At 41.7% G+C, this 19,673-nt stretch overlaps 1 protein-coding gene across 2 annotated transcripts in view; it reads right to left on the reverse strand.

Annotated features, from left to right (window-relative positions):
* Positions 1-3,052: 3,052 nt before the first annotated feature.
* Positions 3,053-19,673, reverse strand: part of wizb (WIZ zinc finger b) — a 59,081-nt gene continuing 42,460 nt past the window's right edge. For both annotated transcript variants that reach the window (XM_028599748.1, XM_028599747.1), the window contains 3 exons: positions 10,642-10,951; positions 7,934-8,090; positions 3,053-5,408 (listed from right to left, as the gene is read on the reverse strand). In XM_028599748.1, coding sequence (XP_028455549.1) covers positions 5,081-5,408; positions 7,934-8,090; positions 10,642-10,951 — 795 coding nt within the window. In that variant the 3' untranslated portion in view covers positions 3,053-5,080. The remainder of the gene's footprint in view (positions 5,409-7,933; positions 8,091-10,641; positions 10,952-19,673) is intronic.

The following is a 19,673-nucleotide window of genomic DNA, read 5'->3' on the forward strand; positions in this document are numbered from 1 at the left end:
AATAGTCATGAAAATAAAAAGGAAACACATTGAATGAGAAGGTGTGTCCAAACTTTTGGCCTGTACTGTATATGTGTTTCAAATTAAAATATATTACTTTATACTATATTACTTTGAAACGCGTATCTGAATGTATTTGTTCTGAATTGACCTCTTTGCAATTAAAATATTATAATCAGAATTTTTTTTTGTGCCATTTTTAGCAATTTTTGCAAAAGTTGAATACAAAAACTAATTGTTGCTCAATTTCGATTGGTCAAAGTTGACCAATTACAATTTCAGCAAACTTTTTGTTGTTGTTGAATATATTCTTGTGGAATTCTAAAACTTGAATTTTGTCCGTTAATTGCTTCCGTGCTGCATCTGTTACTCTGTGACCACAGAGAGGAGGATGATATATCTCACCGTGCAGTGGTCCCCGTTAAGGCCCGTGGATTAGCGTCATTTAAAACACCAGGACGGGACAATCCCGATAAAGTGCCTTCCTCACGTTCAGTTCAGTCACTCACCGGCTACCGACCTGCAACATTCTCATCAGCACCAAAGGTTTCAGCTTGGAGAGAGAGAGAGAGAGACTAACGGATTCAAAATAAAAAATACTCTAAAGATTCACCTTGCAGGACTGCAAATACAGAAATGCACAGAGCAATAAAAAATACATACTGTAGCATCAAAGGTTGAAATCAAATCACGATAGAGGAATTAAGATCACTTATTTTTCTTTTCAACTACCTTGCTAATAGAACTGCTGATAGCTCTACTAGCGTCAACAGTTTCTTAAGTACATGTAGTTATATAATATGTATCTATACTCCATAAAAGGGTCCGGGTATCGTTTTTTTGGATCCAACAGTCATGTTTCAAACATGGGCAACACTGGAACAAACTTTAAAAGCTCGCCTACATGGAGCCTTTTAGGTTATTGCCTCAGTTCGGGGTTGATACAAACGAAATCTGAAGCAATGTAGAAAGAAACAGACTTCAGAAGCCTGTGTTTCTGTGTTTGGACTGAGGGCTGGCAGATCTCCAGAGCCCTGCGCCAAATCCAGTTTGGTTTGTGTTCATGTTTAATTGGAATAATCTAACAATCCTACAGTAACAACACGAGTCCCATGGAGCCGCTACAGTAGCCCAGAGTCTTCGTTTCTCTGCTGTGAATGTAGTGGATAAAGATTGCCGCTAATGTAGTCCGTTGTTCGGTTTGAAAAACCTCGGGGGAGCTCGATCGCTGTGCAGCGTTTCCTCCACCATCAGGTCCAATGTAAACTGCTTTTACAGAGGCAAAACACGGAAGTAAACAGACTCTTTGGCACATCCTACCACGATGACGGATGCATTTCAGTCCTGGTCAGACTACATACAGACAGGCTCCCGCATTAAGTCCACTTTGAGCCAAAGAGGCACCTTCCTATCAGCAGGTTTACTTCTGTCTCTTTAAATTGGATAACAAATGCACATTTAGTATGTATGTACACACACACACACACACACACACACACACACACACACACACACTTGTGGCACTATCTTTGTGGGGACCCGTCATTGACATAATGCATTGCCTAGCCCCTTACCCTAACCTTAACCATCACAACTAAATGCCTAACCTTAACCCTTACCCTAACCTTAACCATCACAACTAAATGCCTAACCTTAACCCTTACCCTCACCCTAACCTAATTCTAACCCTAATCCTAAAACAAAGTCTTAACCCTCAAACAGACCTTTAAACTTGGAGGGTCCAGTGTTTTGGCCCCAGAAAGCTGTCGGGACAAGTATACAAGTATACTGGACTCCTGGTATTTTGGACCCCACGAATATAGTTAAAAACACACACACACACACACACACACACACACACACACACACACACACACACACACACACACACACACACACACACACACACACACACACAGAGTGCACCAGTGAAAAAAGTGCACCGCTGACCTATTTTCAAATATTCCAAAGTTTTACACTAGCTTTAAAATGACCACATTCAGATGCATAATAATAATAAATAAATAATAACTTGGTTTCAAATTGAAAAAAGGCAGGAAGACAATGGCAACACTGTGAAGGGAAAATTAATGGTGAACGTTTTGTTATCTTCAAATCGAGAAAGGGAGATTAATAAGCAACTGTGCCTTCAACGCGAACAGCAGCACTGTGGAGTAGTAACGTCACAAAAAGGTCCAACTACCAACGGTATAGCAACACGGGGCTATTGTTTGACTGTGTATGAATGTGTGCATTTAAGGTATTAATAGTATCAACAGGTGCTTTAAGCTACATTCAAGCAAAATGTATTTTTTTGGGTAAAATAATTACATTATAAAAGTTAACAAAAGGGGGATTTTTCCCTTTTTGGGTGTGCTTCAACTTCTTGCTCCTTTCACCGATTGGAATTAAGGTCCTTCACACTGAGTCCGAAATGTTTCGCACTTTAAAAAAAAAATGAATACAACCTCACATTGTGTCACGGCCCACTATCTTCCTATTGGCTTTCGGGCAGGCGGGGCTTACCTAGTCACAAAGACTGCTAGTTTACCGTGGGGGGGGGGGTGGGTAAGCTTCACTTCAGAACTCGAACCTCCTATGGACCCATTTTGATGCTAACAAGCGATCACCTCCCGTTAGCATCCCATTGACTCCAGTTTATATATATACTGTCTATGGACCAGCCAGCCCCACATCCAGATGGTGGATCTGGGGGAACTCCCCATTGGTCAGGGCTCAATCCGAGGGGCGGGATAAACGGTTGTCTTTCAAATTCCCTCTGCACCAATAGGATAGCTCTCCAACCAACCAGAACAACGCTAGCTGATAGATTAAACTTTAAACTCTGAACACATCTTCCTTTTGTAAGAATGACTTCAGTGCCGTTTTTTGTTCTTTTCTCAAAGAAAAGCTGAACTCCAAGTCTTCCAGAAGACCTCTGTTCACCAGCAGCAGCAGCAGCCATAAGCCCCGCCCACAGACTCTATACACGATGTGATTGGCCCGACCAGAGTTTTTCCAGCTCGCAAGTCAACGGAGAGTTGCTAGACGACCCTGGCAGCAAATTACATTTGCAAATTACATTTGCTGCCGCTAGTGCGGCTAGATTTTTAGACTAGAAGGTATATATACTAGCTAAAAAAAAAAACACGTAATTGTTCTTTCAAGTACTTCGTAAAATCTGCAAGCTGGGCAGGCAAGACGTTCTGCATCTGAAGCTCCCGGTATGGTATGGCGCGTGGAACAAAACCACGGCGCAGCCGGAACGCAGCACACACGTGCCCAGTGGAAAATCTGGGTTAGGGTTAGCTAGATGAATGTAATTAATGTCCCTGGAAGCCCTAGGTGAGTAATGATGATAGCATCAAGTTCTCCCAGGGCTGTGGTAATGCCGTGACAGTTGTGTCCATCAGGTTCACACACTGCCCCCCGAAACTTTCAACCGACATAAAATATTTTGGATCATTTGGGGCTCAATTCGTTTTTTCGTATCCGTAGCAGAGCATTTTTATGTGTTTTGACACTTCAAAATCAAGCACAAAACACAATTATCAAGCAGTGCTCTAGTCAAGAACACCTTTGTAGAGTCCAAGACAAGTCCAATACCAGGACTAGTCGAGACCAAGTCAAGATCGAGTCCAAATGAAAGACTAGGGATGTCACGATACCAAAAATCTAGTATTAGTACCGAAGTATCAGTTCTCGTGACATCCCAATGAGAGACAGTCAATGCCAAGAAAAAAAGGACTCCTGTTAAAGACCCCTTGTCCACATGTCAATGCCCATTCTAGGTGAATTTTAAATTAAACCAATGCCTGTTTTCCATATATGGTTTTGTTTCAAGGGAGGAAGTTACTATAGAAAAAAAGCATACATTGCTGTGTTTAATAAATCCCACTGCAGTTCTAGGCACGACCCTCCCTACGAAGCAGACCGATTAGGCATTGACCTCGAGTAGTTAAGGTCAGGATAGCCGATTGGTCAAGTGATAGCACCTGAACAAATCAAGGTCTGTTACATCGTGCAAGCTTGGCCGCCTGGCCAATCGTAGCGTGCAAATGCTGTTAAAGTACGGGTCTTGCCTAGAACTGCAGTGGGTTCCATAATAACGCTATATTGCTGGACTCCGTCCAGACCAACTAGGATATTTGGCGAGACCATTGGCCAAGTCCAAGTTCAAATATCAATGAGTTCAAGGGTGTTATCAAGATATCCTAAAATAAACTTTGAAAGGATGGGGATAATCCCGCAGCGCAATCTCAGGATGGGATGGAGCCAATATTTCCTGTTTCTTTCTCTTTTTAAGAGGAAATAGGACAACATAATATTCCTCACTGCTTGAAAAACTCCATTTTGTACGTTTTGCAAAAGATTTTGCAGAGGATTAATTAATACGCATCGGAGTCAGTGTGCAAGGTTTCTGTGCGTGACGAAAAAAAGGCATACAAAGATTTCAAACTCAGTGTGCAAGGACCTGTAGTCATTGTCGAATTTCGCCCATTTAAAATGGGCCTTACAGTAAGTGCTAAGTGACAAAGTCAACGCTAAAAGTGCCTGTTTTAACACTAAGTGTTTGAAAGTCTCAACCACGAGACTCACATGATTATAAAAGTCATTCAATCTCAGTCTGACTGGTCTAAGTAGCGCTAGTAAGTTTGTAAAGGGGGATAGGGGGCAGAAGTGTGGTAGACAGGGGTGGTTGAAGTTTGATAAAGGGCTACATAAACTCCCTAAATCCCCCAGCGAATGGGAGGAGAGGTACAGCAACGGTCCACGTCAACACCTGGACATTCAATATAAACAAGGCAAACACAAAAACGATTGGTTCGTCTCTTCTCGTAACCTCACGACCCATCTGTGGTGCGCGGCTAAGCCCTGAGAGCTTCTCTTTCCCATGGCAAACGGGTCTTAGTAACAGTGTAGAAAGCTGCTTTGAAAAGGTGCGTGGGACTCAGAGGGCTCTTTGGAGGGTAAAACGCTTTGTGAAGGCCAAAGGAACGCGAAAACGGACGAAAAGGTATAATAAAAGGCAGGAATTAAACTAAAAAAAGGGGGTTAAATGACAGCGATGAATCTGAGCTCACACTGTCTGGGCAGGCAGGGGAATGGAAGTTGGAGATAAGGTGGGCTGCTCCTCTGAGACCTTTGCAATCTCTGTGGCAGTGACGGGCAGAGCGCGCTCGGCCACCGGAGGCGCACGCGATTGGTTGTTGGGAGCGTTGGCGCGGCCCAGGGTGGAGGTGGAGGTGGAAGTGGAGGCCGGGGTAGAGGCTGGGGAAGGGGGTTCAGCGGAGGCGGCTTTGGGCGCAGAGGTCCGGTTGTAGTTCATCTTGAGGATGTGCTGCTGGAGGTGTCTGATCCAGTCCTCCTGCACCGACAGCGGGCCGTGAAACTCCACCTCGCAGAACCTGACGCCAACAGAAATACATATTAAAAAGGTCCCATATTGTTAAAAAGTCAGATTTCCATATTTTTTTAAATAAATCATAAAGCAGGTAAAAAAAAAAAAAAAAAAAAAGGATTAAAATGCTCAATCCACAGAGAAATGCACACTCCCCTATTCAGAACCAGAGACAGGCGCTAAAATGGAGCGCTACAGACAGAGGGTGAATACAGGTATTTTCAAACAGACAGTATGAGAAAAATAAACATTGAAGCTTTTAAAAAGGTGCACTATGAGTTCCTGCATGGTTTCAGCGCAATTTCCTTTTTGTCTCAAATGGTAGTCATCTCTCCTTCATCCGCTAGCTGCCTGGTCCCTGAACACACCGTGAAAAAGCCCGGTCTCGGGAGACAACACAGGGCTTGTAGACGTCAAACAAACACTAGGGGGCACAGGCTGTGCACCGAAATACAACACACCACTCCAGCCAATCACAGACAAGATGGTTGGGGGAGGGGGTGGAGGTTAGTGAGAGTTACCGTACATTCATGGACATCGGAAAAACGTTTTTCCAAGTGAAAACGTCACCATTCAGGTCACTTCCTGTGGGAATCAGAGGAGGGAAACTGGGGCTGGATTTAGAGTTCCCCAGTTGGTGACACGTTGTTGACAACTGACGTTTGATGGAGGCGACTTTGGTTCACTGAACATATTTCAATGATAATAAACTGTTTATTGTGGACAAATTCCTCTGCCAAGAAACATACAACCCCAAAATCAGAAAAAGTTGGGACAGTATGGAAAACACAAATAAAAAAAGAAAGTAATGATTTCTAAATGTACTTTTTGTATTTCATTGCAGACAATACAACAGCACATAATTTAATGTGTTCCTCATGATTTTTATTGTTTTATTTTTCAAAAAGCAAAATTTCTATTTTGGTTCTTGCAACACATTTCAAAAAAAGTTGGAACAGTAAAGCATTTACCACTTTGTAATGTTGCAATTTACATGATTACTAGCCCTAAATTGCTCCTGTCCCAACCTTTTTTGGAATGTGTTGCAGGTCTGAATGAGAGGAAAGGATGTATTTTTGTAAACAAATGAAATTAAGTTGACCAGACAAAACATGAAATATTTTGTGTTCACATTGTCTGCAATGAAATACAAGTCAAAGTACATTTACTAGAAAAGCGCGTTTTAGTAGAAGCCCAAAATACAATAATGCAAATTAACCCTACAAGTGAGCTACATATTCTGTGGCTGCAGCAGCAAGTTGTTCACACAAAGAAATTCCCTCGGGAGCAGCTGATTCTGGTAAAACTTGTGTCCTGTAGTTATATCGGGAATTTAGCGCTCATTACCATTGCCTGAAAATCCCAAATGATTGTATTTCATTTCATCAGAATATAGTGCATTAGCAACTAAAAGTGGAGTACTGCTCAGCAGGGGTTTAGGGATTAGGGGACTATTTTAAATGTAGCCAGACAGTTCTATTAATGCTGCTGTCTGAAAATGTCTAATGTTAAAAAAGGCCCTGAACATTTTCTCCTGGGCCCTGGGATGCCCTGCTCTAACACCATAGACTGTAACAAATACGCTAAGCTAAACGCAAAATCGCCTTCTGAAGCGAGTTATCCAGGGGAGATTTACCGATGGGTAAACACAGACCTCCAGGTACTGCAGCCATTCATCTGCATGTACGGCAGTACAGAAAATCTGCTATCTTTCCCTCAAGTTACCAGCTAACGCTAGCGGTAGCTAGCTGGCTTGGGTGGCAGAACGCTGAACAAGACATTTTTAAGCAACCAAAATGTTACAATTAACTTTGCTGAAGTGAAAACACACAGTGAGAGGGTCAAAGATTAAGATGACAACACGGGCAACAGCTAAAAAACAAGTTGAGGTGTATTTTAATGTCCACAGTGTTAGCATGGTTAGCATCGCTAAGCCTCTGTCCTGACTGACAGGTCCTAAAGCATCCCCTGCTTTATCGTCTACTTTAAAATAAACATGACCATAATTTACTAAATGAACATCATTATGTGTTGAAGAAGACTTGAAACAAGCGATTTCAGACCATAAACTCATTATGAAAATGTTTACTGAGGTAATAAATCAAGAGAGAAGTAGGGTAATTTTCTCATAGACTTCTATAGAAACAGACTTCTGTTTGGAGCCAGTGGAGTCTCCCCCCTGCTGGAAGTTAGAGAGAATGCAGCTTTAAGGAGTATTCCCCCCCTGCTGGAAACTTCATTTCAATTTATTAACGCTAGTTTTACACTTAATTCATGGTCAATAAACCTCATTTACATTAAATTATGCCTACATTTTTGTTAAAAACCCCTGAAATTATGAATTGCTTTAGCTAATTATTAAGATCAGAGGAACGTATGTTGATGCATAATTACAGCAGTTTAGTGTACTCGAACTATTCAAGTTAGAGAGAATGCAGCTTTAAGGAGCTTCAGCATCGGCTTCACTTCTCATACCTGGATACCTTGTCCACTAAATTTACAGACTGGGTCTAACACACAGGTTTCACTCACCGGCACTTGAGGGTGTAGAACTTGCCCACCAGTTTGACCAGCGGGTAGGAGGGTGGTTTGGGCACCAGGGCAGGGACAGTGCCTGTGCGGGGGGGTTTAGGAGGGCTCTCTGTCCCATCTGGGCAAGACGGGTGCTTCAAGGGCCGACGCTCAAAACCTTAGCAAGAGGAGGAGGAAACGACAAACGGGGTTGGTGCAAAGTGGAGCCGAGCCACAACGGACCTTTCTCACAGCAGACATGTTGACTTGTCATAGTAGGAAAAGCACAGCTGAGATTGATCACCTTAACGATGGCTCAGTTCCATCAAATGTCCCAGTAAGATATTTCAGTGAGTCAGCATGAACAATACCAGGACCTCTCCTAAGTGGAATGCAGCCATCAGTAATGGTTTGAATACACCTGTGCTTTTCCTACTACGACAACATGTCTGCTGTGAAAAAGATCTATACGTGTATGTCAGTGCATTACGCATTGCACATTACAATTACTATTGCTATATATCAGAGGTGGCATGCCTCTGGAGCAACTAAGGGGTTAAGTGCCTTGCTCAGGGACACATTGATTGATGTATCACAGTGGGAATTGAACCCAGGTCTCCCACACCAAAAGCATGTTTATATCCACTGTGCCATCACCACCCTTGCTCCAAAGTGCCATTTTTACCCTAATGAAGTGCCTAGTTTTTTTAGCATAACAGACTTTTTTTTTTTATTTGTCTAATCTATCTAATGTATCCCACAGTTTACCCTGCTATTGTGCAGCAGTATTACAATATGTCATTTCATCAATGACCTATTGTAATTTCAAGTTTTAGTTTCATAAATCAATGCTATTGGTCACCCTTTACGTCTGTGGGTTTCACTAACATTTAAAACAGTAATTAGACATTCTTTATCTGACTTCTTTTGAGAAAGATAGCTCACTAAAATGTTCCGAAATGTTTTTTCATTTCCTCTTAAAACCAACGATTTCAGTTGTAGCCGGACAGCAACGATACGTACTGTATCCTATCTGACCGGCTCGTTACGGTAGGGTTCCACACAGCGAAACTCCTCGCGAATTTCGGCCAGCAAAAGTTAGCCTTCAGGGGCGTGGTCGCGAAAACAACACGCAAGACCGCGACATGTTTTTAAATGTCCCGGGCTGTCAGAAGACCGAGGGCGGGAAAAATGCACAGCAGCAAATCATCGGTAAAATGTTAGCTCATAAATGCTCTGGTAACCTGGCTATGTAGCATAGCTGCCTCGCTACGCTTACAATGAAATGCAATGTCCAACCATGCAAGTTGACCTGTCGGCTAGCTGAATCATTTTGAGTGTTTAAACTATCTCTGGTGGTCTATTTGGTGGTGTGTGTTTGCCCTGTTTAAGTTCGTGTGACATAGAAACAACAATCTGTGTTGCTACAAGCGTCAATGTTCGCCAACAAAACATGTAATCAAACAAATGCACAGTAGCCTAGCTAGCTAGCTGCCTGGCTAGACTACAATGAAATCCAATGTCCGAACATGCTAGCGATTTGATAACTCTGCAAACCCTTGGTGTTCTCTCAATGAGCTTCATGAGGTAGTCACCTGAAATGGTTTTACCTTCACAGGTGTGCCTTGTCAGGGTTAATTAGTGGAATTATTTCCCTTATTAATAAAAAAGCAAAGGGTGGCTACTTTGAAGAATCTAAAATATAAGACATGTTTTCAGTTATTTCACACTTTTTTGTTAAGTACATAATTCCATATGTGTTCATTCATAGTTTTGATGCCTTCAGTGAGAATCTACAATGTAAATAGTCATTTAAATAAAAAGGAAACGCATTGAATGAGAAGGTTTATGAGAAACTTTTGGCTTGTACTGTAAATCACAATTTTTGTTGATAGAAGTACCGATGTTCGTGTAGAAACATATTAATCAAATCAAAATGTTCATGCTACAGCTCTGATAACCTCCGCCATCTTGGTCAGACTTTTTTTGTAACTCCCGCCTCCAAACACAAACACACGGACCTGATTGGTTCTCGAGCGGTCCTCACTTGAATAAAGTTAAACTTTAGTCGATTTTATTTCGCATACCCTCAGCGATTCGCTCTCATCTCGCTCCAATCATGGTGAATTATCGTCTCCATTCGACCTCAACGAGAGCAAAGCGAAATTTCGCTGTGTGGAAACCTTCTGTCGGTACACGATCCGTTCTGCACGCAAGATATTACTGTTTACAACCTGCACGATCTGTTCCACGCTAGCCTATGACTAGCCTCCACCGGGAAGCTAACGTTAGTTTAGCTAACAGCTAATTCGGCTAACCGCTAGCTGACAGCTAGAGTCAGTCTAAAATGACGTTAAGTCAAACTTCATGGGAGAAGCAGACTACTGCTACATTAAGACTTTACAGTAATAACAATAAAGACCAGTATTGAGTGATTGTATTTTAAATGAGCACAAGTAAAGTAGAACTGACCTAACAGCTGTTATATATGTTAACGTTTTATTTTGAGGGTCTTTTAAAGTTATTACATGTTGTCTCAGCTAGCGGTTAGCCGAATTAGCTGTTAGCTAAACTAACGTTAGCTTGGCTGTCGACCGGAAGCGTGGAACAGATCGTGCAGCGTCGTAAATCCTCGTACAACAGCGCATGCGCGAACATTTTGTGCAGAACGGATCGTGTACCGACACCTACCGTTGGAGTTAAAAACAAAACGTGGCATGGTGACGTACCTCTGGGTAGGCGGACGTTCAGCTCGCTGCGAGCCACCTGTGCTTGGAGCGGGAGGCCAGTGGCGAGCCGCGAGGGGCTGGGACTGCTGCGCCCGTGCCTGAACTGGCTGGTACCGGACTCACCGTCGCCGGTCCTGGACGAGCCCTGGCTGACCTCGCAGCTCAGCGGGCGCACCAGGCTCAGAGCCAGAGAAGAAGACCACTGAGAGGAGGAAGAGGAAGAGGAGGAGGAGGAAGAGGAGGCCTTCTGCGATGAGATGGGGAGGATATGGTCAGAATCCGCTGATGCAGTGAGAGGGGAAGTGCTCTTCTGGAAGAGGGACAGAGAGGAGTTTTCTTAAATCAGTATGATATCGGCTGATGTAATTACATTAAACCAAACCAGTTGCACTAATATGGTCATTATGAGGCCAAATTCTGTGTGAAATAGCAAAACACAACATCCTCATCTTAAAGCTACAGTGGGTAGAAAGTAGGGCTGTCCTCGACTAAAGAACTTCTTAGTCGACTAACACTTATAGGATTTAGTCGACTAATTGATTAGTTGATTTAATTGACAGAGCTGTGCGCTTTGAGAGGTGGTTAAGACTAGAAAAGCACAATATAAATGTAGTTAATTAACCATCTGTAAAACTGAGTTTCTCCAAAAATTAATCCTGCAAAAGCACCACTTTAAATCTTGTGTTTACCATAAATGTGCTCAGAAGTTTCCTGAAATAAATAATTAAGCATGAATAAGCATAAAAAATGACTAACCGACTAAAGAAATCTTAGTCGACTAAGACCAAAACCACCGAGGTGGCAGCACTAGTAGAAAGCATAAAAAAAAACAAAAAAACATGAGACCTCTTCCTGCAGCTTTCCCTCTCCCCTCTCGGTCACAAGGCCAATGCATGTGTAGTAACAGCCAATAGGAACGCATAATCAAGGATTTTTGCCCGCAACAATCACTAAAAGTAAAAAAAAAAATTCTGAATGGATTCCACAGAAGGAAATGTCATTCTTATATGAGGCTCCTTTTTCAACTACAAGGTCAGTATTGTTTTTCAGTAACGACAAAACAATAAGTTATCTTTGTGCATTTATATGGGACTGAGCTTTAGGAGCTTTCCATCTTTCCTCTCCTCCCGGTTACGTTTCATTCAGAGATCAACTCTTAGTATTTTTATTTTTAAGTGTATATATTTTAGTTTACTCAATGAATTGTATTGTATGTATTTCTTCTCACATTAGTATCCTCGATGCTTTGGCAATATTGTTATTTCTGACATTCATGCCAATAAAGCAATTTGAATTGAAATTGAGAGAGAGAGAGAGAGTGAGAGAGAGTGAGGGAGAGAGAAAGAGGGAGAGAAAGAGAGAGGGAGAGAGTGAGTAAGGGAGAGAGTGAGTAAGGGAGAGAGAGTGAGTGAGAGAGAGAAGGAGAGAGAGATAGAGAGAGGGAGAGAGAGAGTGAGTAAGGGAGAGAGAGAGAGAGAGAGAGAGAGAGAGAGAGAGAGAGAGAGAGAGAGAGAGAGAGAGAGGGAGAGGGAGAGAGTGAGGGAGAGAGAGTGAGAGAGAGAAGGAGAGAGAGATAGAGAGAGGAGAGAGAGAGACAGAGAGAGAGAGAGAGAGGGAGAGAGAAAGAGAGAGAGAGGGAGAGAGAGAGTAGGGAGAGAGAGAGAGAGAGGGAGAGAGAGAGAGAGAGAGGGAGAGAGAGACAGAGAGAGAGAGTGAGGGAGAGAGAAAGAGAGAGAGAAGGAGAGAGAGATAGAGTGAGGGACGGACAGAGAATGAGAGAGTGAGTGAGGGAGAGAAAAGGTAGAGACAGAGAGAGAGAGAAAGAGAGAGAGAGTGAGTGAGGGAGAGAAAAGGTAGAGACAGAGAGAGAGAGAGAGAGAGGGTTCCTATTGGTTGTTCGGCCGATACAGGTTGGTGAGAGTTGTTTTGAACGTAGCCAGAGGCTCAGATCTGCTGAACTATTAGATAACGAACGTTAACGGTAACCAACGACAAGACGTCAGAGGCTGTGTGACAGGAAACTAGGGGGGTCACGATTCCATTCAAACATTTTTCTACAACAGGGACAGCAATGCAACGATAAGAGCCACTAGATGGCAGAAAGCTACTTTACAATAAGGCTGTGCAATTAATCTAAATGTAATCGTGATTATGATTTCAGCTCCCAATGATCACAAGAACAGAATAATCGAGAAGAACAATTATTTAGCTCATTACGTTTTGCAAGTAAACTCTTATTTTCTCTCGTGTGCTGAATGAAAAAATATGTATGTTTTCTTTAACTGTTAAATAACTTTAACTGTTGAATAATTGCAAACATCTTTCCAGAGTTCAACGAGTAATCGTGTTCAATTATCGTGATTTCAATATTGACTTAAATAATCGTGATTATATTTTTTTCCATAATCGAGCAGCCCTACTTTTCAATAGTTCAACACACATAAAAGGATTATTAGGAACACTTTCTCAGGATCAATTTCTCATTAATGCAATTATCTAATCAACCAATCACATGGCAGCTGCTTCAATGTATTTAGGGGTGTGGTCCAGGTCTAGACAATCTCCGAATGGGAAAAGAACTGGAAAGAAAGGTGATCTAAGCACCTTTGAGCGTGGCATGGTTGTTGGTGCCAGACGGGCTGGTCTGAGTATTTCCCAATCTGCTCGGTTTCTGGGATTCTCACCCACAACCATTTCTAGGGTTTACAAAGAATGGTCTGAAAAAGGAAAAACATCCAGTATGCGGCAGTCCTGGGGGGGTGAAAATGCCTCGTTGTTGCTAGAGGTCAGAGGAGAATGGGCCGACTGATTCCAGCTGATAGAAGATCAACTTTGACTCAAATAACCACTCGTTACAACCGAGGTCTGCAGCAAAGCTTTTGTGAAGCCACAACACGCACAACCTTGAGGTGGATGGGCTACACCAGCAGAAGACCCCACCGGGTACCACTCATCTCCACTAAAAATAGGAACATGAGGCTACAATTTGCACAAGCTCACCAAAATTGGACAGTTGAAGACTCGAAAAATGTTTCCTGGTCTGATGAGTCTCAATTTCTGTTGAGACATTCAGATGGTAGAGTCAGAATTTGGCGTAAACAGAATGAGAACATGGATCGGTCATGCCTTGTTACCACTGGGCAGGCTGCTGGTGGGGGTGTAATGGTGTGGGGGATGTTTTCGTGGCACACTTTACGCCCCTTAGTACCAAGTGGGCATGGTTTAAATGCCACAGCCTACCTGAGCATTGTTTCTGACCATGTCCATCCCTTTATGACCACCATGTACTCATCCTCTGATGGCTACTCCCAGCAGGATAATGCACCATGTCACAAAGCTCGAATCATTTCAGATTGGTTTCTTGAACATGACAATGAGTTCACTGTACTAAAACGGCCCCCACAGTCACCAGATCTCAACCCAATAGAACATTTTTGGGATGTGGTGGATTGGGAGCCTCGTGCCCTGGATGTGCATCCCCCAAATCTCCATCAACTGCAAGATGCGGACCTCTCCATATGGGCCAACATTTCTAAAGAATGCTTCCAGCACCTTGTTGAATCAATGCCACCAAGAATTAAGGCAGTTCTGCAGGAGAAAGGGGGTCAAACATGTTCTTAGTAGGGTGTTCCTAATAATCCTTTAGGTGAGCGTGTAACGGCATCTGGTTGAAATGAATGATTAGTACTTGTAAATGTTTACGGTTTGAAGGCCGGGAGAGAGGAAGAGCTGCAGGAAGAAGAGGTCTCACTCTGCTTTAAATTCTGGCATTTTTAATTTCCTGTTGATAAACAGGAGGAGTCTTTTTTTTTAATGACGCAATCAGCAGTACAGGACAATACATGCAGCTTAAGTGACTTCATTTCTCCAGATTGAAAACGAAAACCCTCTACAATATGAACACAAGGACATTAAAAGGAGATTTAATTTCCTTCTGTATGTGGGTCACATCACAGCTCAGGGACAAGGTGGGACAGTGACGCAAATGCACCAGAAACTAATTCAGGAGGGAAAGAAACGTACGTTTTTTCTTCCATCAATGGCGCGCCATGATTTACAGTACAGTAGTTTGGACACACCTTCTCATTCAATGCGTTTCATTTTTATTTTCATGACTATTTACATTGTAGATTCTCACTGAAGGCATCAAAACTATGAATGAATACATATGGAATTATGTACTTAACAAAAAAGTGTGAAATAACTGAAAACATGTCTTATATTTTAGATTCTTCAAAGTAGCCACCCTTTGCTTTTTTTATTAATAAGGGAAAAACTACCTCATGAAGCTCATTGAGAGAACACCAAGGGTTTGCAGAGTTACCAAAAAAGCAAAGGGTGGCTACTTTGAAGAATCTAAAATATAAGACATGTTTTCAGTTATTTCACACTTTTTTGTTAAGTACATAGTTCTATATGTATTCATTCATAGTTTTGATGCCTTCAGTGAGAATCTACAATGTAAATAGTCATAAAAATAAAAAGGAAACACATTGAATGAGAAGGTGTGTCCAAACTTTTGGCCTGTACTGTATCTGTGGATGAAAACGTAAGCTGCCAGGCACCCTGGTTACTATGGCAACTATCAAATCGATAGCGGAGCTGTTCTGGCATCTTTTTTTTTTTTTTTTTTTTTTTTTTTTTTGCAGGGTGTAAAGACACAGGATCTACAGGAAGGCTCAAAGCTGTTAGACAACACGTCTCTGAAGCTTTCCAAGACTCAAGATGTCTGTCGAGCTACCAGCAGAGAAACGTTAGATCTGCAGGTATGAAGTCTATATTCAAAGACACAGCGGGAGGAAAAGAGAGTGTGTCACAGAAAGTAGCACAGTAGGTCATGATCATGTATTGCTGCTGAGCTTTATGGGAGGCACAAGTTCTTCTGCTGATATTTTACAAAATTCCATTTACACTCGAAACAAGAGACTTTGCAGAAGTGTCAGAGGAAAAAGATAAAGCCGAGTATTGTCTGTTAAAGGTCCCATGACATGCTGCTTTTTGGATGCTTTTATATAGGCCTTAGTGGTCCCCTAATACTGTATCTGAAGTCTCTTTTATATAGACCTTAGTGGTCCCCTAATACTGTATCTGAAGTCTCTTTTATATAGACCTTAGTGGTCCCCTAATACTGTATCTGAAGTCTCTTTATATAGTCCTTAGTGGTCCTCTAATACTGTATCTGAAGTCTCTTTTATATAGACCTTAGTGGTCCCCTAATACTGTATCTGAAGTCTCTTTTATATAGACCTTAGTGGTCCTCTAATACTGTATCTGAAGTCTCTTTATATAGACCTTAGTGGTCCTCTAATACTGTATCTGAAGTCTCTTTTATATAGACCTTAGTGGTCCCCTAATACTGTATCTGAAGTCTCTTTTATATAGACCTTAGTGGTCCTCTAATACTGTATCTGAAGTCTCTTTTATATAGACCTTAGTGGTCCTTAATACTGTATCTGAAGTCTCTTTTATATAGACCTTAGTGGTCCCCTAATGCTGTATCTGAAGTCTCTTTTATATAGACCTTAGTGGTCCCTAATACTGTATCTGAAGTCTCTTTTATATAGACCTTAGTGGTCCCCTAATACTGTATCTGAAGTCACTTTTATATAGACCTTAGTGGTCCCCTAATACTGTATCTGAAGTCTCTTTTATATAGACCTTAGTGGTCCCCTAATACTGTATCTGAAGTCTCTTTTATATAGACCTTAGTGGTCCCCTAATACTGTATCTGAGTCTCTTTTATATAGACCTTAGTGGTCCCCTAATACTGTATCTGAAGTCTCTTTTATATAGACCTTAGTGGTCCCCTAATACTGTATCTGAAGTCTCTTTTATATAGACCTTAGTGGTCCCCCTAATACTGTATCTGAAGTCTCTTTTATATAGACCTTAGTGGTCCCCTAATACTGTATCTGAAGTCTCTTTTATATAGACCTTAGTGGTCCCCTAATACTGTATCTGAAGTCTCTTTTATATAGACCTTAGTGGTCCCCTAATACTGTATCTGAAGTCTCTTTTATATAGACCTTAGTGGTCCCCTAATACTGTATGTATGTATGTATGTGTGGCCCTTTTACTACCATCAGGGAGGCGTTTTAAAGGTACCACTGGCCTGAAAGAAACACCTAGAAGTAATCCTCCATCCCCTCTGCAATAGCCATACTGAACAGCCCAAAATGAACACCACAGTCAGCTGATACCTCAACACCCCATGTCTTGTTTTTAAATGTCTGTGTGAATGTCTCTTTGTGACTGGCTGGAGCCCTTAAATAAAAATGTTCTGTAACCCTTGTGTAACCGACAATAAAGTATTATCTTATCTTATGTCATCTTACAAAGAAATGGATCATAAAGTGTAATTGTGTCTTTTAAATTACACTACTGATATACAGGAAACACCTTAATGACTGTGAATGAGCATATTGAGCGGTTTCATGTCGAGAGTTTCTGTTTTTATTTCCCGTTTCCCTCCCCTGCGTCCTCTGATAACAGCTGACAGTAGATTGATGTTTTCACAGCTCTGTGTCGGCTCCAAAAAACTGAAGAAACATCAACAATCCCAAAGCAAAAAGCTGTGTCGCTTGTGATTCACACAATCCTAGTCTGCATATGCTACGCGTGCAGTGCAGCCAAAGCATGAGCACTCGCTCTGTTAAAGGTCCCATGGCATGAAAATGTCACTTTATGAAGTTTATTTTAACATTAATATGAGTTCCCCCAGCCTGCCTATGGTCCCCCAGTGGCTAGAAATGGTGACAGGTGTAAACCGAGCCCTGGGTATCCTGCTCTGCCTTTGAGAAAATGAAAGCGCAGATGGACCAATCAGGAATCTTCTCCTTATGAGGTCATAAGGAGAAAGGTTACCTCCCCTTTCTCTGCTTTGCCCGCCCAGAGAATTTGGCCCACCCATGAGAGAGAGAGAGAGAGACATCATGGCTTTCAAACGAGCAAAGTGGTAGCTGGTCAAGGCCACACCCCCACCCTCCACCTTGCCCCCCCCCCTCTCTCCTCCTCAATAGTTAGACACAGAAATGGCACATCCTAAGGAAAGCTCATTGGGGGACTGGCTCTAGTGGCTGTAATTATGCACCAAGGCTGAATTTCTACCTTCAGATACAGTATTAGGGGACCACTAAGGTCTATATAACAGAGACTTCAGATACAGTATTAGGGGACCACTAAGGTCTATATAAAAGAGTCTTCAGATACAGTATTAGGGGACCACTGAGGCCTATATAAAAGAGACTTCAGATACAGTATTAGGGGACCACTAAGGTCTATATAAAAGAGACTTCAGATACAGTATTAGGGGACCACTAAGGTCTGTATAAAAGAGACTTCAGATACAGTATTAGGGGACCACTAAGGTCTATATAAAAGTGACTTCAGATACAGTATTAGAGGACCACTAAGGTCTATATAAAAGAGACTTCAGATACAGTATTAGGGGACCACTAAGGTCTATATAAAAGAGACTTCAGATACAGTATTAGGGGACCACTAAGGTCTATATAAAAGAGACTTCAGATACAGTATTATGGGACCACTAAGGTCTATATAAAAGTGACTTCAGATACAGTATTAGGCTTCAGATACAGTCTTAGGGGACCACTAAGGTCTATATAGAAGAGACTTCAGATACAGTATTATGGGACCACTAAGGTCTATATAACAGAGACTTCAGATACAGTATTAGGGACCACTAAGGTCTATATAACAGAGACTTCAGATACAGTATTAGGGGACCACTAAGGTCTATATAAAAGAGTCTTCAGATACAGTATTAGGGGACCACTGAGGCCTATATAAAAGAGACTTCAGATACAGTATTAGGGGACCACTAAGGTCTATATAAAAGAGACTTCAGATACAGTATTAGGGGACCACTAAGGTCTATATAAAAGAGACTTCAGATACAGTATTAGGGGACCACTAAGGTCTATATAAAAGTGACTTCAGATACAGTATTAGAGGACCACTAAGGTCTATATAAAAGAGACTTCAGATACAGTATTAGGGGACCACTAAGGTCTATATAAAAGAGACTTCAGATACAGTATTAGGGGACCACTAAGGTCTATATAAAAGAGACTTCAGATACAGTATTAGGGGACCACTAAGGTCTATATAGAAGAGACTTCAGATACAGTATTATGGGACCACTAAGGTCTATATAACAGAGACTTCAGATACAGTATTAGGGGACCACTAAGGTCTATATAAAAGAGTCTTCAGATACAGTATTAGGGGACCACTAAGGTCTATATAGAAGAGACTTCAGATACAGTATTATGGGACCACTGAGGTCTATATAACAGAGACTTCAGATACAGTATTAGGGGACCACTAAGGTCTATATAAAAGAGTCTTCAGATACAGTATTAGGGGACCACTAAAGTCTATATAAAAGAGACTTCAGATACAGTATTATGGGACCACTAAGGTCTATATAAAAGAGACTTCAGATACAGTATTAGGGGACCACTAAGGTCTATATAAAAGAGACTTCAGATACAGTATTAGGGGACCACTGAGGCCTATATAAAAGAGACTTCAGATACAGTATTAGGGGACCACTAAGGTCTATATAAAAGAGACTTCAGATACAGTATTAGGGGACCACTAAGGCCTATATAAAAGAGACTTCAGATACAGTATTAGGGGACCACTAAGGTCTATATAAAAGAGACTTCAGATACAGTATTAGGGGACCACTAAGGTCTATATAAAAGAGACTTCAGATACAGTATTAGGGACCACTAAGGTCTGTATAAAAGAGACTTCAGATACAGTATTAGGGGACCACTAAGGTCTATATAAAAGTGACTTCAGATACAGTATTAGAGGACCACTAAGGTCTATATAAAAGAGACTTCAGATACAGTATTAGGGGACCACTAAGGTCTATATAAAAGAGACTTCAGATACAGTATTAGGGGACCACTAAGGTCTATATAAAAGAGACTTCAGATAGAGTATTAGGGGACCACTAAGGTCTATATAAAAGAGACTTCAGATACAGTATTATGGGA

The sequence above is a fragment of the Perca flavescens genome, chromosome 15 (genome assembly GCF_004354835.1).
Source record: "Perca flavescens isolate YP-PL-M2 chromosome 15, PFLA_1.0, whole genome shotgun sequence".
In the NCBI taxonomy this organism is placed as follows: Eukaryota; Metazoa; Chordata; class Actinopteri; order Perciformes; family Percidae; genus Perca; species Perca flavescens.